This window comes from Scatophagus argus, chromosome 6 (assembly GCF_020382885.2).
Source record: "Scatophagus argus isolate fScaArg1 chromosome 6, fScaArg1.pri, whole genome shotgun sequence".
Classification (NCBI taxonomy): domain Eukaryota; kingdom Metazoa; phylum Chordata; class Actinopteri; family Scatophagidae; genus Scatophagus; species Scatophagus argus.
In genome coordinates this window covers 26,442,427-26,463,836 of record NC_058498.1, presented here as the reverse complement: position 1 = coordinate 26,463,836, position 21,410 = coordinate 26,442,427, and the positions used below count along the sequence as shown (strand labels likewise).

Sequence of the window (21,410 nt, the reverse complement as noted above, 5' to 3'; positions counted from 1 at the left end):
TGCTTGCACTACTTCCACTCTGTACTACCTCATTCTTGTACTACCTCACAGAACCATCTTTACTTTACTTTATTTTGTTTTACTTTATTCTATTTTATCTTATTTTATTTTATGCTATTATTATATGTTCCTCGTTTTTATGATTTATGTATGCACCAATCACTAAGGCAAATTCCTAGTAATGTAAAACTCTTACTCTTACTCTCCACTCCACAATAAAGCTAAGATTGAGGAGCTTCTCCATCAGATAATCAAGTAGGTTGATTTTTGCATAATTTCTGTAATGGATTAATGACATGGACACCGGTTCTTATGATGTCCTTGCACCTTAAAGTTTCCAGACAAGAATAGTACCATTTTTGTGTATGGTGTGCCATCTTTCAACATTTCACAATCTCTTTCTAACCTCTCATAACCTTAGTTTGAGAAAATTTCTCACTTGGGCTGTGCTTAATAGCTTTTTCTTGCAGCTTTGAAATGGGCCTTGTGGCCTACGTAAGCAACTGGAGTTTACTCAGTTGCAGTGAATGTAACTTAGTACATTTACTCATATGTATTTTGCTTAAACACAGTTTTGAGGTACTTGTACTTTACTTGAGAAAAACTGTGACTTTATACTTTCACTTCACTACATTTTGGAGGCATATGTATACACGCGCACACACACACACACACACATATATATGATCAACTTTTTTGTAATTTTGATAGGCATAAGAACATTGAAATTACTTTGATACTTACATATACTTACATTTAATATACTGTAGAACTTTTACTCAACTACTATTCATGTGGGCCATTTTCACTTTTACCAAACATTTTAGCTCAATATTTTTATTTAAGTACGACTTTTGGGTACTTTTAATAAAGTGCTCAGTTGTAGTCATATAATTTAAGTGTAGAACTTCGTGTAGAACTATAAAGAGGGAGGATATGTCTCAGGCAAGAGTGGACAGTGAATGAGACTGTTGAAAAATGAAAAGTGAAAAATAAATGAGTGGATGCTAAGAGAACGGACTAGAAGGGAATAGAAAGATAGACCCAAACAGAAAGAAACAGGGTCAGACAGAAAGCTTAAACGAGAGGTAGAAGTAGATGTAGCATTCTGTTCTGCCGCAGCCTACCGTGCGGGCGGGGGGGGGGGGGGGGCTCTGATTCAGAAGCTTGACGCGGGACGTTTCTGGTCTCGAGCACCACGGATTTACTCCACCTGGCACACGTACGATTATAGAAATGAATATGGAATGATAACGACTGACAGCGTAAGATGGGCAGGCGTTAAGATCGGCTTTAACATCCCCGGGTGGCGACTCGGCTTCGAAATGGTAGGACTAAGCCTATTCCGGTACAATAATGTAGCAGAGTACCCCTTCATATCGGTATGCTTTTCAAAAAAGAGACGCAATGCGAGGAGTGTAAAGACTGACATCAGCTACGCATCTTAAAGTGAAACGGAATCCGCGAAACCTATTTGATTTATGTGTCTAAGTCTTTTAGTTGATAGAAACGTCTGAACATTACACCGCTGTCCGTTACGTGACGTTTTCTTCGTAGAGAACCAGTCGCTAATTTTCATTTAAAAATCTGGCAAATAAAATACACTGCTCACGCATACAAACACACGCTCCTGACACAACATCTCTTGAAAACAATGTGGAATTATCAGGATCCACCCTTGGATTCGGCAAGCACACCACAATCAAAACGCCACACACCTTAACAATATCTAAACTTTTAAGATCGTTTTCGCCTGTTTTTCCAATTGGCGTCATCCGTCACACACACTGTACAAGGCGGAAGCCAGCAAAGTGAAGGGATAAAAAAACTTGACATTTTGTTGACAAAAAGATCTTTTGGGGTATTATATATACGCCGAATTTGTCAAAAGAGTATCAAACAGGAGAAGATTTTATGTCTCACATGAGACGGTAAGTATGTCTGACATGATACGAATGAACTCAAAACTCTCGGAGTTTTGCATGAAGTTTGGATTTGCGTCGTCCTAGTGCAGGGAAAGGGGGCGTTTTGGCGTTATACAGGCTTTCCCACTGACAAATGTGGCTTCTGACGACCTTGCGGCGCAACGGACAACATGTCTTTTGTGTATATGTCACCGCGTACAGTCGTTGGTGAAAATTATTTAGTTTGAGGCTTCTGACGAAGAGTGTGCATGGGTAGGCCCATCTGCCCCCTTGCCATTTGTCACGTGGAACGGCGGAAGGCCAAGTTGAAGTTCGTATCAAGCAGCTCCCTTCTCTCAGTGTGCGTGTGTGTGTGTGTGCGCGCGCGCGCGCGCGCGTTTGTTAGTCAGCAAAAAATGGCCGCATTGAGAGCCAGCGGGCTGAGTTAGTATGACGGGCCGACAGAGGGCTCTCTGTCCCGGGATACAGCCGGGGCGGAGAGTCACTGGGATAAACGCAGAGCTGCTGCTGGTGGAGGCAGTCCTTTTAAGCTCGACCTGAAGCAGTCCCGTTGGAAGGACTCGGAGAAAGATGCGAACTCAAGCCGGGGAGTACGAAAGACCTGACTTGTTGTGTCGCCATCATCATCAGCTCTATTAGATGATACGTGGCATAGTTCAAATATGAAAATAGACTCTTTTTGAACCCAGGCTGGCACAGGTTGTAATGCCCACAAGGCAGAATAGATAGACTTCTTTGAAAAGTAACAGTGTTCATTTGTTTGTTTGTTTTTATTGAGGTTCATCCTAAAAGGCAGATTTTAAAACAAAAAAATAAAATAGGCTTTATTATATATTGACAGCAGGAGTAGGCTAGTAATTTAAAAGACTGATCATGATGATAAAAATATACATTAAAGTGAAATGATGTCTAATTTTTTTGAAAAATGTAATATTAATCATTTGTAACAACACTTTATAAGTACATGGTCAAACTTTTTCCCCCCACTGCTTTACATATTAAATATTTTCTATCTGGTTCTGTTGAAAAACTGCATAGGTATGTGCCTTTGTGATATATAAAAAGTAAATATAGCATTTATCCTCCTTATCCTTTGAAAGACAGCAACATCATATCTTGATCAAACTGCCCAACTGTATATAAAGCAAAAGCATGTCTATGTCCGCCAGCCACAATATTAAAAAAAATGTTCACATGTAGATGCCTTAGTAATAATAATCCTTTCATTTATTTAATAATAAAATGTGATTCACTTCATATAATGATGTGAAAATACAAATTATCACCCAAGTAGCCTCTGTTTATTGGGTTTATCCATAAAATACATTGTTACATTTGTTTCTTCTTTCTTTTGTACAACCACATCCAATTTTCATTTATTATTCTTTTGATTGGAAGTTTCATTTTTAAGAATCTGGTTCTTAAAAGGTGCTATATAAAGAAAGTTATTATTATTTATTATTATTATTACCCCAACTTTTGTAATCTTTCTAATCTTTCTGTGGATTCATTCACCTTAACATACATGTAAGTTATGTACTTTTTACTGGTTGCACTGTGAGGAACTAAACAGCATTTAGGGTAATGGTGTAACTATAATTGAACGATCCAATATCAAAACAAAACTGTGGAGAAGGAAGTATTCATTTTACATTGACTTAGGTAAAAGTCCATAAGAATTATTAGCAAAATGTAGCTACAGGGAAAAAAAAAACATTCAGTGTATAAAAAAGAGTGTTATGGTTACAATAATATTAGATTTTTACTATTATTAGTATTATTTTATTGTTTTGCTTGGTCAAGGTAAAGATAATCTTAAGTAAGGCATATTTTACATAGCATACTGTTGAGTAGTTTAATTTATAACAATGCATCATATTACGTTAGCTCATATTTTTACACGTAAAATCTTAATTTGGTAAGTAGACCAACTTAAGTATTACGATCAAAATAATGTTGCCCAGAAAAAAGTACAGTATTTCCCACTGATTTCTGAGTGTTAGTATAAATTTACAAATTACATTACATTACACTGTTGCCTCACAGCAAGAGGGTTCCAGGTTTGAATCCCTGTGCCTGCGTGGGTTTTCTCCGGGTACTCCGGCTTCCTCCCACAATACCAAAAACATGCACATTAGGTTAATTGACTACTCTACATTGTCCCTAGTTGAGAGTGTGTGGTTGTTTGTCTTTGTGTGTTGACTGGGTGATTGACTGGCGACCAGTCCAGGGTGTACCCCGCCTTTCGCCCGCAGTCAGCTGAGATAGGCTCCAGCTCCCCCGCGACCCTGACGGATAAGCAGTATAGAAAATGGATGGATGGAAATACCCAAGTAAGGTAGAAGTACCTCAGACCTGTATTTAAATGCAGTACTTTAGTAAATGTGCTTAGATGCACATCATAACTCTTGAGTCGTGGATCAGCGGTTAGGGTGTCGGACCCGGTGGATCGCTGGTTCGATTCCCCGTACCGGTGTCCATGGCTGAGGTACCCTTGAGCAAGGTATCTAACCCCCACTGCTCCCCGGGCGCTGCACACGGTCGCCCACTGCCCCGGGTTTGCTGTGTGTGTGTGCACGTCACTTGGGTGGGTTAAATGCAGAGCACAAATTTTGTTGGAGTGAGTTCCCTCCAATGACAAAATATGTCACTTTCATCTTGACTGTATGAACTACCCAAGACTGTAGGAATAATCTTAAAGTGAAAATGAAGTGCTGCTTTGTTTTGAGGATGTATTCAGAAAATGGATTTTCTTTTTGAAAAACACATTAAGTCATAACCTACTTGATAAAGACCTTCTGTGTTTATAGGTGTTATGTTTCATAGTTGAACAGAACAGGCCATAGCAGCACTTACTTTGGGTTACTGCACTGTGTAATAAGCGACCGTCTGTGCACTGTTTACAGTCTGAATCCAATATGCTTTTCAAAATTGTATTAGATGCACAACAGAGTTTGATACAAAGTCAGTTTAGTGAGATAGCAGCTGCTGCGGCTTTAAGCATATAGTTTGGGATGGGCTGAATTCATAACGTCATTTCAGTACCTCCCCATCTGCTTCCCTTTCTGAATGAAACAGTCCCTCTGCTCCTTTACACCTCCTAGCATATTCTAAGGATTCTAAGGATGATTATTCTGAACTTTCCCTGTGTTTCTCTTCTAGTGAGGCATTTTCCCGGAGCCTCAACTTTTATGGCACATCATCATTTCTTGAATTAACAAGGCTGAGTCGTCTGAGGTGACCGAGGTCTTTATTTCTGGATTCTTAAAAAACAAAAAAAACCCCAAAACAGTAACAACAACAAAACCGTTTCATAGCCCAGGTAATACAGCATTTTCTATACCAATGCTTAACTGAATCAGTGAAGAGGAACGTGTAGAAATATTAATAAATAAATGACAGTGCTATGGAATTTAAGTTTTAAGCCAAGGGATGTTTACATTAATGTAAGGCGTGGTCTGATTCAACTCCTTCTCATCAAAACGATTTTTTCTTCTCTCCCCCTCTCAGGTAACTGAACTGTGGTTACCTGAGCCTTATTATAACCCTTGTTACACTGCTAGACTAGATACCCTACAAAGCTATCATGTAGGTAACTAATTATAATAACAATGAGTTGATTTGATGATGTGTATAAAAAAAACTATTTAATAAAAAAATTTGTTGTTTAACAATCAAAAGAATTCCTGGGTAGTTGCTCTTGTGCTACAAAGAGTAGAACGAGATATGAATCATAGATTAATATCATGAGAACAGAGTGAAGTGGCGGAATCACATTCTCACTGAATCACATCGACTGCACCAGGCCTGTTAAACAGGGACTAGGAATGTTTTTGACGATAAATCGTAAACGATAACATATTGCCCATCCCTAACAGGGAGTAGAATTAACACGTTTATTAGCTTGAACATGCTGAATGCAGTGTTTGAAAGACTGCATGCGTGCACGTCTTGACCTTTTGTGTGGGGAATTTGACCGGAAGCCTTTGATGTGTGCAAAGTGCAGAGTTTTTCAACAGTTAAGATTCAGTTTATTTTTCATTATATAACACAAAGTTGTACAAAGAAATTACATATGCTAATAACACAAACAAAATTCTATTTGGATGATTAAATAGGTCACAAAGTAAAACTTTTCATCGTGGAGTATGAAGGATGAGTTCAGGAGTCTCAGTCTGATTAAAAAACTGCCCCATAGTGTGAAGGTAAATGAACTGTATTTACATAGCACTTTTGTAGTCTCATCAACCAGTTCAGTTCAATTCAATTTAATTGAGTTCAAGTCAGCCTGACGACCAGTCCAGGGTGTACCCCACCTCTCGCCCGTAGTCAGCTGGGATAGGCTCCAGTCCCCCCGTGACCCTGGCGGATAAGTGGTATAGAAAACGAATGAATATTCTTTAGTATACAGACACACAACAACCCTCCATGGACAAGCACTTGGAGACAGTGATGAGGGAAAACTATCTTTTAGAGGTCAGATACATATAGACAGGTCCCATCCTTCTCCTCTCCAGCGACTTTAAAAAGATTTAGGAAGTTGCAATAAATGCCATGTGCCACCTACTCATCAGGAGGGAAAACCTGTCATAGGTACACTCACACACAGATCAAAGGGCCAGCAGGACCAATTTGAGGTTCAGTATCTTGCCCAAGGACACTTTGAAATGCATACTGCAGGCAAAGGATTTAACAATCAGCCTTCCAATTAGTGGATGCCCCGAATTGCTCCACTACTGGAACCACAGCTGCCCTGGTGGTACAGCAGCAGATACATCTGTGTCTTTTGCCAGACAGGAGAAAGTGAACACTCTGTCTGAGGTGACCTCACTGATATCACTGATGCTCGGTAGATGGATACAGAAGGTGTTCTGAGTGCTGCAGAGCCCCCATGCTCAACCTATCCATGGTTAAATGAACTCTGTGTAACACAAGAGATAGAAATCCATAAGGATATGTTAGGAGAGGCCTGGTTCTCAAATACTGACCTATGACACCAACCATCTTATACAATTGAGTTAAATCAACTTTTAACATCATTTCAACTGTATATTTTAACACTTTGCGTAGCACTGGAAAATGAATAATGAGAATTTTGCTGTGTATATCAGCATCTTGTTTACAACAAGATGATGTTCCTAGCAATTCAGGAGACTCTTATCATGCTAATTTGCAAGGCAAATCTCCTATGGCCCTATTTCCCTGCTCTCAGTAGAGAGTAAGGTGTATCCCCTCCTACTTGTACATAAAGATCTGACTGGCTTTATAAAAAAATGAAAAGTGTCTCTAAACAACCTGAGGCGCCTCTTCCACGTAATTTCATAAACAGGAAGTTTAACAGAGTCACCCTCTAATTGTCTCACTAAATGGCAAAAGGTGTTCAATCATGTATAATGTTTAAAGTCCTTGAACACCTCAAATAAATACAATAAAATAGTGGGGAACTTATAAAGAGAAACAGGATTAATTTTGTGTTTGTCAATAAAGAGAAGAGCATTAGGACTCAATGATAGTTATACTAGTGGGCTGCTCAGTTTAAACCAATATTTTACTGGTGTGGAGGTGAATCCCTCTGTTGAACCCCTATTAACCCAATCAGGCTTAACCCAATTAAAATTTGAGGCAAACTTTATTGTTACGTTGAATATAAGACTTCTTTGTCTCCACTCACACGTATAATGTCGAACTCCGTTTTAGAATTTGTTAAGAAAGAGCAGGCCTTTAAAATGTGAAAAATATAATTAAGATTGATGATCTGTATGATGGTGACACATTGATGTCATTTGAACAATTGAAAGACTCCTGCCAAATACCTGCCCCACACTTATCCATAACAGTGACACTCTATACAATCACAAGTAGTTGAGAGACCAAAACTTTCTCCATTGGAGTCTCTATTAACCCAAGGAATCGATTGTAAACATGCTTCTTTGACTGCCTCTTAATGACACATAGCAAAGCTAAGCCTAATTTGGTCAGAGGAAAATGGGAGCATATATATATATATATATATTTTTTTCTTCTTGTAAATATTTATTCTTCTTTTTATTATTATTATTGCTTTTTTGTATTTTGTATGGTGCACAGGACAGAGAAAAATCCGGAGTCAAATTCCTTGTATGGTCACACATACTTGGCAAATAAAGCTGATTCTGATTCTGATTCTGATTCTGATGACCTCAGAATGCAGTTTGACAATGATCAGTGGTCCCAAAAACTTAGGGGAGCACAGAAAGACTATTTTAGTGTTAGATATAAACTTTTATTACTATTCATAGATTGTTTTATAGTACTGAAAAGATTAACCATTTCAAGAGCTAGATCTCCAATTGCACCAGATGTAATACTTAGATTGGAAATTTTTTACATATGACATATGATAAGCGCATCCCAGTTAGGTTGGAAGCCATAGAAGCTACACTTAAGAGAGTTTTGGGGAGATTACTTTAATCTTCACTACATTTCATATTTTATCTCTTTTTTTGGGGCTAGCAATAACCCAAACTGCAAAAAAAAATGTATCTTGTCTCAATGGATTGCCGAGGACACTCGAAGCCATTCACAAGAGGTGGATGAAATTAACCAATGTGTGCCAGAGAAGATCATGTACAATGTGAGAAATAGTCCACAGAGATTTCTTAAAACATGGCAAGCCTGGATTGAATTTCTTAAAGTATAGTTGGGTAAGTCTGTACTGCTCCGTTAATAATAGTAAAAATAATGATAATAATGTATCTATTTATTTGTCTATTGATCTTCTCTGTTTTTTCTTTTCTTTTTTTTGCATTTGCGTTTAGGCGTTGTGGATTTTGGGAGCTATACAAGATGCATGATAACATAAAATGTCATGGATCTTTCTACATTTGCTATGGCTCTCTGGGGTAGTGTTATTACCTAATGGGCCACTCTTAAGCGAAATGATAAATTGGTCAGAATATAGGATTTATGTGAATTATAGATGGTTACAATACGAGTTACACAGAATTAATCCTCTGACCAAACCAAACATAGTGCAGTAGTGCACATTGCTACTGTAAGTGAAAGTCATACTTTTCAGCAGAACTTGGAAGGTACCCTGTATAATTGAATTGATTTTGTTTTTCTTCTTCTTCTTCTTCTGATTATTATTATTAACTTTTTAATATAAAACTGTATAAAAGTTCAATAAAAACAATGTTCAAAAATAATCCATATTTTAGTATTTGTAGCTTCTTAGCATATTTTCTTTATTATCAAAATTAGGGATGGGCAATCTGATGATTTTAGATGGAGATCGATTTTGAAGGCACTCACAATCTACATTCATTGATATGTCATGGATCTAACTGCCTATCACAGTAGAAATAGACATGACAACAGCCAGTCAGCCTCTGTGCCTGAGCTCTCTTATTTGTTGCCTGTCACCTGTTTTGCAGTGGGGATGGGGTTATGCTCACACACAGAGAGTGGACAGCAGCAGGTTTTGGGCAACAGCTGAATGGGAGAAATGCTCTGATATCTGTTTGTCAGTGGGGAAGTTCACTAAGTCCTTGATGAGGGTTTTTGGGGTTAGCACCTTCTGCATGGGAGGCAGCAAGGGGATTGCTTACTCTCAGGCAGGGAAGTAATCAGGTTTCTGATTATGCCATCATGTTCAGACCCTTGGCAGCTGAGAGTGAATGGAATTCTCAGTCTCTTTCTGACACATTCTTAAATTGCCTGTCAGAGAAAATATAGGACTATCTAGCCCCTCTTGATTTACCCACAAGCTTCAAGGATTTGGTGGCCCTTACTATTAAGGTTGATAACAGGCTATAGGAACGCAAGAAACACAGAGGGGGAGCAGCACCTTTTGCATCTCACCAGTGGCTGCACAGCTATGCTTCTCCCCCAGCAGCCACATTGGCCAATTCTCCAGAGGCAAGATATTCGCAACCAAGCAGCCATGAGGAACCCATGCAGGTGGGATGGACCCGCCATTCCCCTGAAGACCAACGCTGTCTCCGGGAGGGGCGGTGCATTTACTATGGTGAGCTGGGACACTTCCTTGCCAAGTGTCCAGCAAAAGGCAGGGCTCACCAGTAACTGGAGGCTCACTGGTGAGCCTTCCTGTTCACTCACCCTTGTCCTGCTGGTCACTCCGACTCTAGGCTCTCAAACTCCTAGTGCTCATTTACGCTGGGTCAGATGACAATTTAATGGATAGATCCCTTGTGGAGCAGCTTCAGCTCCAGCTCCGGCCCCTACCTGGACCCCTAGACGGCCGCCCGCTCTGCCGTGTGACTCACCTAACCATAACTCTACACATGTCAGGTAAACATTCAGAGACTATTACTTTTCATGTCATTGATTCTACTACTTGATACTCAATTCACTGCAATACCAGGTTACCCATGGTTATATAAGCATAACCATCTGCTTGACTGGGGCACTGGTAAAGTTATGGGGTGGAGTCCAGCCTACCATGCTTCATGTCTGCCCCTTCTTCCATTTCTTCCAAGCCTGAAAAAGATCATTGGGAGTTTGCGGATTTGTCCATGGTTCCCTCAGAGTACCTAGATTTGAAGGAGGTCTTCAATAAAGCCCGAGCCACTTCTCTGCCACCTCATCATCCCTATGACTGTGTCATCAATCTCCTCCCAGGCACTGTCCCCTCCAAAAGTCATCTCTACCCCTTGTCTGCTCCAGAGTGGAAGTCCATCATCTTCTCCAGCAGGAGTGGGATTCTTTTTTGTGGAGAAGAAGGACAAGAATCTCCGTTCCTGCATTAATTATTGAGGCCTAAATCATTGTAAAGAACAAGTACTCTCTTCCACTCATCTCCTCTGCTTTTGAACTTCTCCAAGATGCCACTATCTTTACTAAACTTGGCCTGCATAATGCTTACCATTTGGTTCGAATGAGGGAAGGGGATGAGTGGAAGACTGCCTTTAACATCCCAAGTGGACAATATGAATACCTGGTTATGCCCTTTGGACTTACTAATGCACCTGCAGTCTTTCAGGCTTTGGTGCATGATGTGCTCTATTTGGACGACATTCTGATTTTTTTTAAGTCTCTCGAATAACACATTTATCATGTCAGGCAGGTCCTCCACAGGCTGCTCCAGCTGAGTCAGCTTTTTATTAAGGCTGAAAAGTGTGAATTTCACCAGTGCACTGTCTCTTTTCTGGGAGACATCATCTCTCCAAGTCGAATCAGAATGGACCCAGAGAAGCTCAGCGCTGTATTGGACTGGCTAGTCTCCTCAGGCCGTAAACAGCTGCAAAGGTTGTTGGGTTTTGCTAACTTTTACAGGAGATTTATCGGGAATTACAGCACCCTAGCATCTCCTATCCAGGGTTCAAGTTTGAGTGGTACTCCTCCACTGAGGAGGCCTTCCGGTGACTGCGTCACAAGTTTGCCATGTCTCCCATCCTCGAGATGCTGGACCCAAATCTCTTTCTTAACTAAGAAACTCTCCCCAGCAGACCAGAACTATGATGTAGGTAACCGTGGGCTGCTAGCAGTTAAACTGGCTTTAGAAGAGTGGAAGCACTGGCTTGAGGGAGCAGAGAAACCATTCTTGGTGTGGACTGACCATAAGAACCTGAAGTATATCAAAAGTATATCAAAAAAGCTCAATTCTAGAGAAGCTAGGTGGACTCTATTCTTTACCAGGTTCAATTTCTGCCTCTCTTATCCTCCTGGATCCAGAAATATCAGGGCTGATGCCTGGGCCCACCAATTTGATGCTGACGATGGCACTGCAGCCATCTTGCCTCCTGAATGTGTCGTTGGAGTGGTTTCCTGGAACACTGAGGAGGAGGTATGTCAGGCGATCACTGGGATTGAGGCTCCCAGTGAGTGTCCTCTGGTCCGCTTTTTGTGCCAATTGCACTCTACTCCCAAGTCCTGCAGTCCTGCAGTGCTTCCAAGCTCGGCTGTCATGCTGGGGTAAGGCAGGCACTGTTTTTAATTAAGCGTCGATTCTGGTGGCCCTCCATCAGGAAGGATGTAGAGGGTTTTGTGGCTGCTTGTCCTGTTTGTCCCTGCAGCAAGAACTCTCACCAGTCTCCAGTCAGTCTGCTGAGACCCCTACTAGCCTACTGGACTTTGTTACAGGGTTGCCTCCTTTAGAAGGTAACATTGTAATTCAGACTATGGTAGACCGTTTCTCCAGAATGGTGCATTTTGTGCCTTTGCCCAAGCTCCCCTCTGCCAAGGAGACAGGATCTGAAGGCCATTCTGCAGTGTCTAGTTTCCCAGAATCCATCCCAGTGGTCCCATAAGTTGTTATTGGTGGAGTATCCAGCAATATGCAAGTCCATTCTACCTTTCTCCAGAATTAAACCTGTGAAAGTGAGCCCCCTTGGCTGTCTTTGAGTTTGAACCCTGCGTGTCTTATTTGGATTTTGATTGTTGCCTAGTCCCTGCCTGTACTGTTGTCCTTTTTTGGATTGTGTTTTTGGATTTTTGATCTGTATCTGGATTGTGGACCTTTTGTTGCCTTGGTGTGCTTGTGTCCTTCTCTGCAACTGAGCCAACCAGTCTGTTGGGACATTACAGGAGATAATGAAATGGTCAACAACAGTTGTCATTGTGCTTAAGTGCACCAAAAGGTGGACAGTATGGTCAGTTTATCATGAACAACTGCTGCACAAGACAAAACAAACTTGCAGAAATGTGATGTCTTTGGCCTCTGTCAATACATCATGAATGAAGAAAATACTGATTACATTACTTGCAATAATTCTCCAACATTTACTCAGCAAAACTAAAAGCTGGAGTTATAAATTTGACAGGATAAAGGAAACCCCAGAAAAAAACAGAGTTAAACTTTTTGTTTAATAATAGCTCATAATAATAGCTTGTTTAATCAGAATCAGAATCAGCTTTATTTGCCAAGTATGTGTGACCATACAAGGAATTTGACTCCGGATTTTTCTCTGTCCTGTGCACCATACAAAATACAAAAAAGCAATAATAATAATAAAAAGAAGAATAAAATATTTACAAGAAGAAAAAATATATATATATATATATATATATATACATGTAGTGCAACCAGTGGAATGAGGTAGTGCAAACAGTGTGATGGTTCACACAATGGCAGGTGGTTTATGGGGAGATCAGGGAGACAGCCTGGGGGAAGAAACTGTTTTTGTGTCTGGTGGTCTTGGCATACAGAGCTCTGTAACGCCTACCAGAGGGAAGCAGATCAAACAGTTTGTGTGCAGGGTGTGAGGGGTCTGCAGTGATGCTTCCTGCCCGTTTTTTGACCCTGGACTGGTATAAGTCCTGGATGGAGGGCAGGTCGGCCCCGATGATTTTTTCTGCAGACCTGATTGTCCGTTGCAGTCTGTTTCTGTCCTGTTTGGTGGCCGATCCAAACCAGACAGTGATGGAAGTGCAGAGAACAGACTGGACGATGGAGGTGTAGAAGATGGTCAGCAGCTCCTGAGGCAGGTTGAACTTTTTCAGCTGTCGCAGAAAATACAACCTCTGCTGGGCCTTTTTTCTGATTAGGTCTACGTGGGACTTCCACTTGAGATCCCGGGCGATTGTAGTTCCCAGGAACTTAAAGGAGTCCACAGTAGACACTGTGTTGTTGAGAAGTAGACACTGTGTTGTTGTTTAAGATCCACTCATTATGTCTGTGTAGAATCTCAGTAATCCAGGTCATCTTGCATAGAAGAGCTTAAGTTGGAGCAACTGGACTTCAGTTAAAAGTGAAGACGTTTCATCTCTCATCCAAAAGGCTTCTTCAGTTCTGATTAACTGGCTGGGAGTCCTAGGCATTAAAGCTAGGTGGTAAACCTGCTCAGCCAACATGTGATTGCAACTTGGCTAGGCAGACCAGGATTCTAACCTGGAATCCTCTTGCTATGAGGCGACAGTGCCGCCCCCCATCCATATTTTAAATAAATGATCTGCAAAATATGCATCATTTGATGCCAGCTATTCTGCCATTGTTATTGCTATTCTAGTTTAACTAATGAACCCTCTGGTTTCTTTGGGCTTTAGTTGTTATCAGGAAATTGTTCAGAGAATTACATTATATATTATGATAAATTTTAATATTGATCAATATGAAAAAATAATGTGATTATATTTTTTTGCGATATTGCCTAGTCTTATGTTCATTACGTATTTAAGTCTGGACAGATGTGAATGTAAACTGCAACTTCAGTTCAATTCAATTCAATTAGAGAGGGTGTCCGTCTCCTGGACTGAAACCGGAAGATGGTTCAATAGTCAATCCGGTTTCAGTCCGGAAGATGGTTCCATAGTAGAGGAGCTTGATAACTAAAGACCCTGGTTCCCAATCTACTTTTGAAGACTCTAGGAACCACAAGTAGCCCTGCATTTTGGGAACGGAAACCTCTGGTGGGATGATAGGGAACTATCAACTCTTTAAATTAGGATGGTGCCTGACCGTTCAGGGCTTTATATGTGAGGAGGAGAATTTTAAAATCTATCCAGAATTTTACAGGCAGCCAATGGAGAGAAGCCAATATGGGAGAAATATGATCTTTCATGCTGGTTCTTGTGAGTAATCTTGCTGCAGCGTTCTGGATTAGCTGGAGAGTCTTTATGGATTTATTGGGGCAGCCTGATAGAAGGAGGTAATCCACCCTGGAGGTAATAAATGCATGGACTAATCTTTCTGCATCTTTCAGACTCAGAATGTGCCTAATTTTTGCAATACTGCGGAGGTGAAAGAATGCAGTCTTTGAAATATTCGATATGTGTGGGTTAAAGGACATGTCCTGGTCAAAGATAACTAAATTCCTCACAGTGGCGCTTGAGGCAACGGCTAAGCCATCTGGCTTTGCAATATCACTGGATAATTTGTTTCTAAGGTGTTCAGGGCCCAGAACAATAACTTCAGTTTTGTCTGAATTTAGATTTGGTTTCATTGACAAGTGCAATTGTGTGTCATCTGCATAACAATGAAAATGTATGGAGTGTTTCCTAATAATATCACAGATGGGGAGCATATAAAGGGTGAATAATATTGGCCCAAGGACAGAACCTTGGGGAATTCCGTCACTAAGCTTTGTGAGTGTGGACGATGTATCATTAACATGACCAAATTGAGATCGATCTGATAAATAACACTGAAACCAGCTTAATGCAGTTCCTTTGATGCCAATTTGGTGTTCCAATCTGTGTAACAAGATAGAGTGGTCAATGGCGTCAAATGCAGCACTAAGGTCTAACGTTACAAGGACAGAGATAAGTCCGTTGTCTGATGAAAGTAGGAGATCATTTGTGACTTTGACCAATGCCGTTTCTGTGCTATGATGAGCTCTAAAGCCAGATTAAAAATTCTCAAACAAGTTATTATTTGGAAAAATGTCACATAGCTGATTGGCGACTGTTCTTTCAAGGATCTTAGAAAGAAATGGAAGGTTAGATATTGGTCTGTAGTTACTTAAAACCTCTGGGTCAAGTGTGTGTTTTTTACGGAGAGGTTTGGCTAGAACTACTTTAAAGGACTGTTATTAGGGACAGATTGATCATGTCTAATAGACAGGTGCTAAGTAAAGGTAAAGCTTGTTTGAGTAGGTTAGTGGGGATGGGGTCTAAGAGACATGTTGTTGGCTTGGAAGAATATAAGTGAATAGCTGATGAGGGTCAATAGGAGAAAAGCAGTCAAGATGATTATCTGTTTCTACTGTTGTTTCTAAGGCACCAGTGTTTGATGGTAGATCAGTACCAGCTGAGATCAGTATGGGTTGAATTTTTTTCTGATGTTTAAAATCTTGTCGTTAAATAAGGTTATAAAGTCATTGCTGCGGAGGGTCACAGAGATACAAGGCTCGATAGCACTATGGCTCTCTGTCAGCCTGGCTACAGTGCTGAAGAGAAACCTGGGATTATGCTTGTTATCCTCAATTAATTTCGAGTAATAGGCTGCTCTGGCAGTCCGTAGGGCCTTCCTATATAATCTAAGACTGTCTTGCCAGATTGAGTGAGTTTGGAGGAATGCCATTTCCTTTCAAGTTTTTGTGCATTTTGCTTTAATTTGCGAACCTCTGTATTATACCAGGGTGCAAGTCTCTTTTGCTTTATGCGTTTCTTTTTTAGCGGGGCAACAGAGTCTATCATCGTCCTTAAAGAGCTTGCAACACTGTCCACAAAATGATCAATTTGAGAGCGATTGTTGTAGTGTTCACTAGTATTGGGACACGATACTGAAGTAAATGACAATAGAACTGCTCCTTTAAATTTAGCCACAGCACTATCAGACAGGTATAGTGTAGGAGTTTTTTCTTGGTGGTATGAAGTCAAATAGTACAAACAAAAAAGTTATTAAACAATGGTCAGATAGAAGAGGATTTTGTTCAAAGACTATTAAATGTTCTACATCAATGCCATATGTCAGAACAAGGTCAAGAGTGTGATTGAAACAGTGAGTGGGTTTATGTACACACTGACAGAAGCTGATTGAATCTAATAGAGAGATCAATGCTGCGCAAAGGCTATTATTACCATCGCCCACGTGGATTTTGAAATCGCCCATAATAATTACTTTATTATTTTTAAGGACGACACTCGATAGGAGAATTCTAGTAGAAATTCAGAGTATGGGCCAGGAGTGCAGTACACTACAACAATAAAAATTGATTGCACTTTTTTCCAGGTAGGGTGTGAGAGACTAAGAATAAGGCTTTTGAATGAATGGTAGTTGACTTTGGGCTTTGGATTGAATGATAGGTTTGGGTCAAAAATTGCTACAACTCCACCTCCTCGGCTGGTGTCTCGAGGAATGTGGCTGTTAATATGACTGTGGGGAGTGGATTCATTTAAGCTGACATATTCTGCTAACCGAAGCCAGGTTTCGCTTAAACAAAATAAATCTATATTATAGTCCAATATTAACTCATTTAGTAGTACAGCTTTAGATGAGAGAGATCTAACATTTAACAGTCCACATTTAATTCTCCTATTTGTTGTAGCTATGGAGGTATTGGTGTTGATCTTTATTAGATTTTTATGTATAACTCCTCTTTTTGTATGTGATTTAATTAATTTAAGTGGTCGGGGGACAGACACAGTCTCTATGGGATATTGGGTGGGTAACTGTTCTAGTGGAAGTGCAGAGAGGCGTGCAGGACTGCAACTGTGCCTCCTGGTCTCAACTATGGGTTGTCAGGGTTTTGGTTTAATAAGAAACTGAGTCAGATTTCTAGATATGAGAGCTGCTCCATCCAAAGAGGGATGAATGCTGTCTCTCTTAATGAGACCAGGTCTTCCCCTAAAGGTCTGCCAATTATCTACAAAGCCCACATTATTTGCTGGATACCACCTCGAGAGCCAGCAACTGAATGATGACATGCGGTTATACATGTCATCACTGGTTAGATTGGGTAGGGGTCCAGAGAAAACTATGGAGTCTGACATAGCTTTTGCAAAAGTACACACCGATTCAACATTAATTTTAGTGACCTCCGACTGGTGCAGTTGGGTGTCATTACCGCCGACATTTATTACTATTTTACTATATTTACGCTTATCCTTTGCCTGCAGTTTTAGATAAGATTCAACGTCGCCCGCTCTGGCCCCAGGAATGCATTTGACTGTGGTTACTGGTGTTGCTAACTTCGCGTTTCTGACTACAGAGCAGCCAATTACCAAAGTTCGTTTGTTAGTGGATTCACTAACAAAGGCCAGTAAAGGTTTTGTGCGCCATTTCAAAGATTGCAAATACGAGTGCTATGAGTGGCTAACAGCTAGCACCAAGCACAACAAGCTATATAACAAGCTACAGCCTCTGTGGAATGCTTGTTTTCTCCATACAGTCCCCGTCAATGGCTACTGGCTTTGGGTGGGGCCTGGGCCTTTAGAAGTCCACCACCATCTCCTTGGATTTGAAGGTGTTGATGTAGAAGTGGCTAGACCTGCATTACGCCACAAAGTTCTTCACTGGGTTCTTATGCGGCTCCTCCTGTTCATCTCTGATGCACCCCACTATTGCAGTGTCATCCGAGAACTTCTGCATGTGACATCACTCCAAGTTGTATTTGAAGTCCGAGGTGTAAGGGGTGAACAGGACAGGGAGAGCACTCCCCTGTGGTGCTTCTATGCTGCTGACTATAGTCCCAGAGGTGCAGTCACTCAACCTGACAAACTGAGGTCTCTTGTGGTGTGAGTCCATTCCCATCACTGTTGGTTCGTCTCTCAGCAGCAGGGGCTGGATGGTGTTGAGGGACTGGTGGAGCAGGTAAAGGATGACTGGTCATGGGGACACTCTGTCAGTGCCAGCAGCTTTGTAAGTGGAGCCTGAGCTGTCATCATGTCCAACTCCTGCAGTTTCTGCTCCACTTTCTTCTGTATTTCTCTTTCACTTCCTTTAGCCAGACCTTGTTTCAGTTCCTCCTGGTCTCCATCCTTAAATGCCCTCTTTTTTGGTTGAGGAGGTCCTTGCTGTTGCTGGTAATCCAGAGCTTGTGATTAGAGAATCAGTGCACAGTTGTGGTGGGAACAACAACATCCATACTGAGAGAGACTGGAGAGACCTCTGATGATTGGACTGAATGAAGACAAGAAGAAAGACAGAAAAAGCTCGAGCTAATAACTCTACTGGCTGAACAGTGTGTGGGTTATGCAACTTTAACCAGGGGTAGCCTAAAATTAGCGGATTTTTGAGAGTAGTAATAATCTTGAAGGATATAGACTCTTAATGATTTCTGGAGAGAATTAGGGACAGTACACTTTAGCCTGAAGGTGGGCATCTAAGGCTGTAGCAGAAAGTTGTTGTATCTCTTGCTCCTTCGCTCATCCTGACCATGGGGCTCAAATGGGACTCCATTTAATGCTTTTTTGGTGGTGGTGTCTTTTTTTGCACTTTTAGGTTGTCTTCATGTTAATAGCACAGTTGCCCTTTGTGGTCAGTTGTGGTGCTGAAAAGGTGGTCAAATTTTGTTTTTGTATTTGTCTCTTTAAGTCAAAACAGTGTGATTGGTAAATTACTTTGAGTAAAGATTACTTGCACAGTCCACATAGATGTTTTATATTATATTTTGGAAAATAAAAAAAGTAAACATATCACATATTTTTTATCTGTAGTCCCTTGACCAAGATGTTAAACTGCTTCCTAAAATATGTCAAAATGAAACAGTTTAACAGCAGTTTAAAGATAAATGAGTCGTGGCATATGTTCAGATAGAATGACGTTGCAAATAAGCAGAACACATAAAAAGCAAGGGTATAGTGCTGATACACTATATGGACAAAAGTGTTGGGACATATCTACTTATTATTGAATTCAGGTGTTTCGAGAAGAACCATTGTCACAAGTATAAAACCAAGCACCTAGCCATGCAGATTGAATGAGTTGATCTGAAGAGCTCAGTTAATTCAGGCATAATACTGTGATAGGATGCCACCTTTGCAATAAGTCAATTTGTGGAATTTCATTCCTGCTAGATATTCTAAGGTCAACTGTAAGTGGTATTGTTGGAAAGTGGAAGAGTAAAGGAACAACAGCAACTCAGCCATGAAGCAGAAGACTGTGTAAAGTCACAGAGTGGAGTCACAGAATGCTTAGGTGCATGGGTGTAAAAGTTGCCAACGTTCTGCTGATTCCCTGGTGGAAGAGTTCTAAACTTCCACTGACATTAATAGCAGCAGAAAAACTGTAAGGCATGAGCTTCATGGAATGGGTTTCCTTGGCCAAGCAGCTGCATGCCAGTCTCATATCACCAAGTACAGTGCCAAGTGTCAGATGGATGGGTATAACCACTGGATTTTGGAGCAGTGAAAACCGTGTCCTGTGGAGTGATGAATCACACTTCTTTGTTTGGCAGTCTGATGGGCACAAAGCAAGGTCCATATAGACATAGTTAGATGAGTTTTGTATGAACTTGACTTTCCTGCGCAGAGCCCTGACTTCAGTCCCATTGAACACCTTTGGATGAACTGGATTGGAGATTGCAAGCAGGCCTTTTAACAATAAATTTGTTGCTAGAAGATCTATGTGTTAAAATCTGTCTATATGTGAATTTATGTATTTTAAATATTTAATGTTATCAGTGCTTAGTGATAGTGATAGTGATCCAAGTGATTTCAGTGTGACACAGTTGACCTGGGACCAGCTTGTCAAACAGTAAATAAGAGGCATGAATATCATAGCATATAGAAATATCTTGGCAGCCCTTGTAGACATGTTCTAATTAGAAAAACATTTTTTCATGTGAAAAGGAAAGGTTAGAGGTTCAGTTAACACCCCAAGATATTTGAGTTCACACAAACCTCAAATTTTTCACTTATGACAAGTATGTGAGGGTCACTAGTGGGTTTATTGCAGAAGAATATATGCTGACTGTTTTAGAGATATTTCGTGGCACTTTTTCAGTCATGTTGTGACCTGAGCTATTGACCTGGCGAGCTTTGTTGCCACATCTGGTTTGATTCTGTCATGGTCAAATAGTGTCTGTGTACCTTACAGGAAAAACAGATGAAGGGTTGTTAATATAAAGACTGAATATGAGTGGACCAAAAGTAGATCCAGTAGGTAATTGCAACAACATGGATTGATCATTATTGATGTAAACTGATAGAGACCAGTTAGTTTAGTGTGATTGCATCCATTTCATTGTAGCATCAGAGAAATTAACTTTTGATAGCTTTATGAGGAGAACTTTAATATTGCCAGTGTCTAAAGACATGCAGCACCTAGAACAAGACCCAAAGTAAGGATTTTAGTTTTCTAAAAGGGGATGGTTAGTCACCTCTGTCAATTGTTTGACTCTAAAGCCTAATTGCTTGTGGTGGAGAGATGCAGAGCTGTTTTTGAGATGGAGTATTATCTGCTCAGCTGCCCATTTCTGAGCAACCTTGGATACTGTCAGGAGAATGTTGATTGGCCTAAAACTACATATAGGAAGTGGGTCACCAGATATGAAGATTGGATTGACAATAGCAGATGTCCAGACATTTGGGAACTGCCCATTCTATAGTGAGAGGTTAATGCTATAAGTAATGTGATTAACCAGTGCTAAAACGAGGCCTTTCAAGTATAATTGTATGTATTTTAAGGGCATTTTTTGCTCTGGAGGGTTTGAGGGTCTTTCTGATTTTTATGGCTTCTTAATCAGTGATTTTATTATAAAGGCAGATTGGATTAAAGTCACTGGGCACACTCTGTCCTGGAATACTGAAAAATCCTGGTTGATATCAGCTACAGATTAAACAATGTAGTGATTCAAGGGCTCTTGTATGGGTCCTGGTGAGATTATCATTAAGGTTAATTTCAAGTGTTTTTGTGGTGTTCTGTCAATTTTTTGTAACTAACCCCAGATCATTTTACCATTTCTTCTGGTTTTATTTTAGCTATTAGCTATGAAAGAGTTTGACTGGGCCTTTCTAATCTCTTTCACCACTTTCTAGAGCAAGGTCATGCTTTTAAGTCAATTCTAAAACTTCATCATGTATTTAAGGAAGACAGTTCTTTTTAGCCAAGTGTTTAATCTTACAAATAAATTATGCAATGTTCTGTATTTTGCTAGACAGTTA

General features: G+C 40.4%; 1 protein-coding gene across 12 annotated transcripts in view; it reads left to right on the top strand.

Annotated features, from left to right (window-relative positions):
* Positions 1-1,135: 1,135 nt before the first annotated feature.
* nfic (nuclear factor I/C) overlaps positions 1,136-21,410 on the top strand; it is a 79,828-nt gene continuing 59,553 nt past the window's right edge. For 5 of the 12 annotated variants that reach the window (XM_046390806.1, XM_046390805.1, XM_046390808.1 and 2 more), the window contains exon 1: positions 1,137-1,328. In XM_046390806.1, coding sequence (XP_046246762.1) covers positions 1,248-1,328 — 81 coding nt within the window. In that variant the 5' untranslated portion in view covers positions 1,137-1,247. Of the gene's footprint in view, positions 1,329-5,047; positions 5,514-8,328; positions 9,934-10,070; positions 10,218-21,410 lie in introns of those variants that run through there. The other 7 variants (XM_046390809.1, XM_046390811.1, XM_046390813.1 and 4 more) reach the window with 6 other exon arrangements.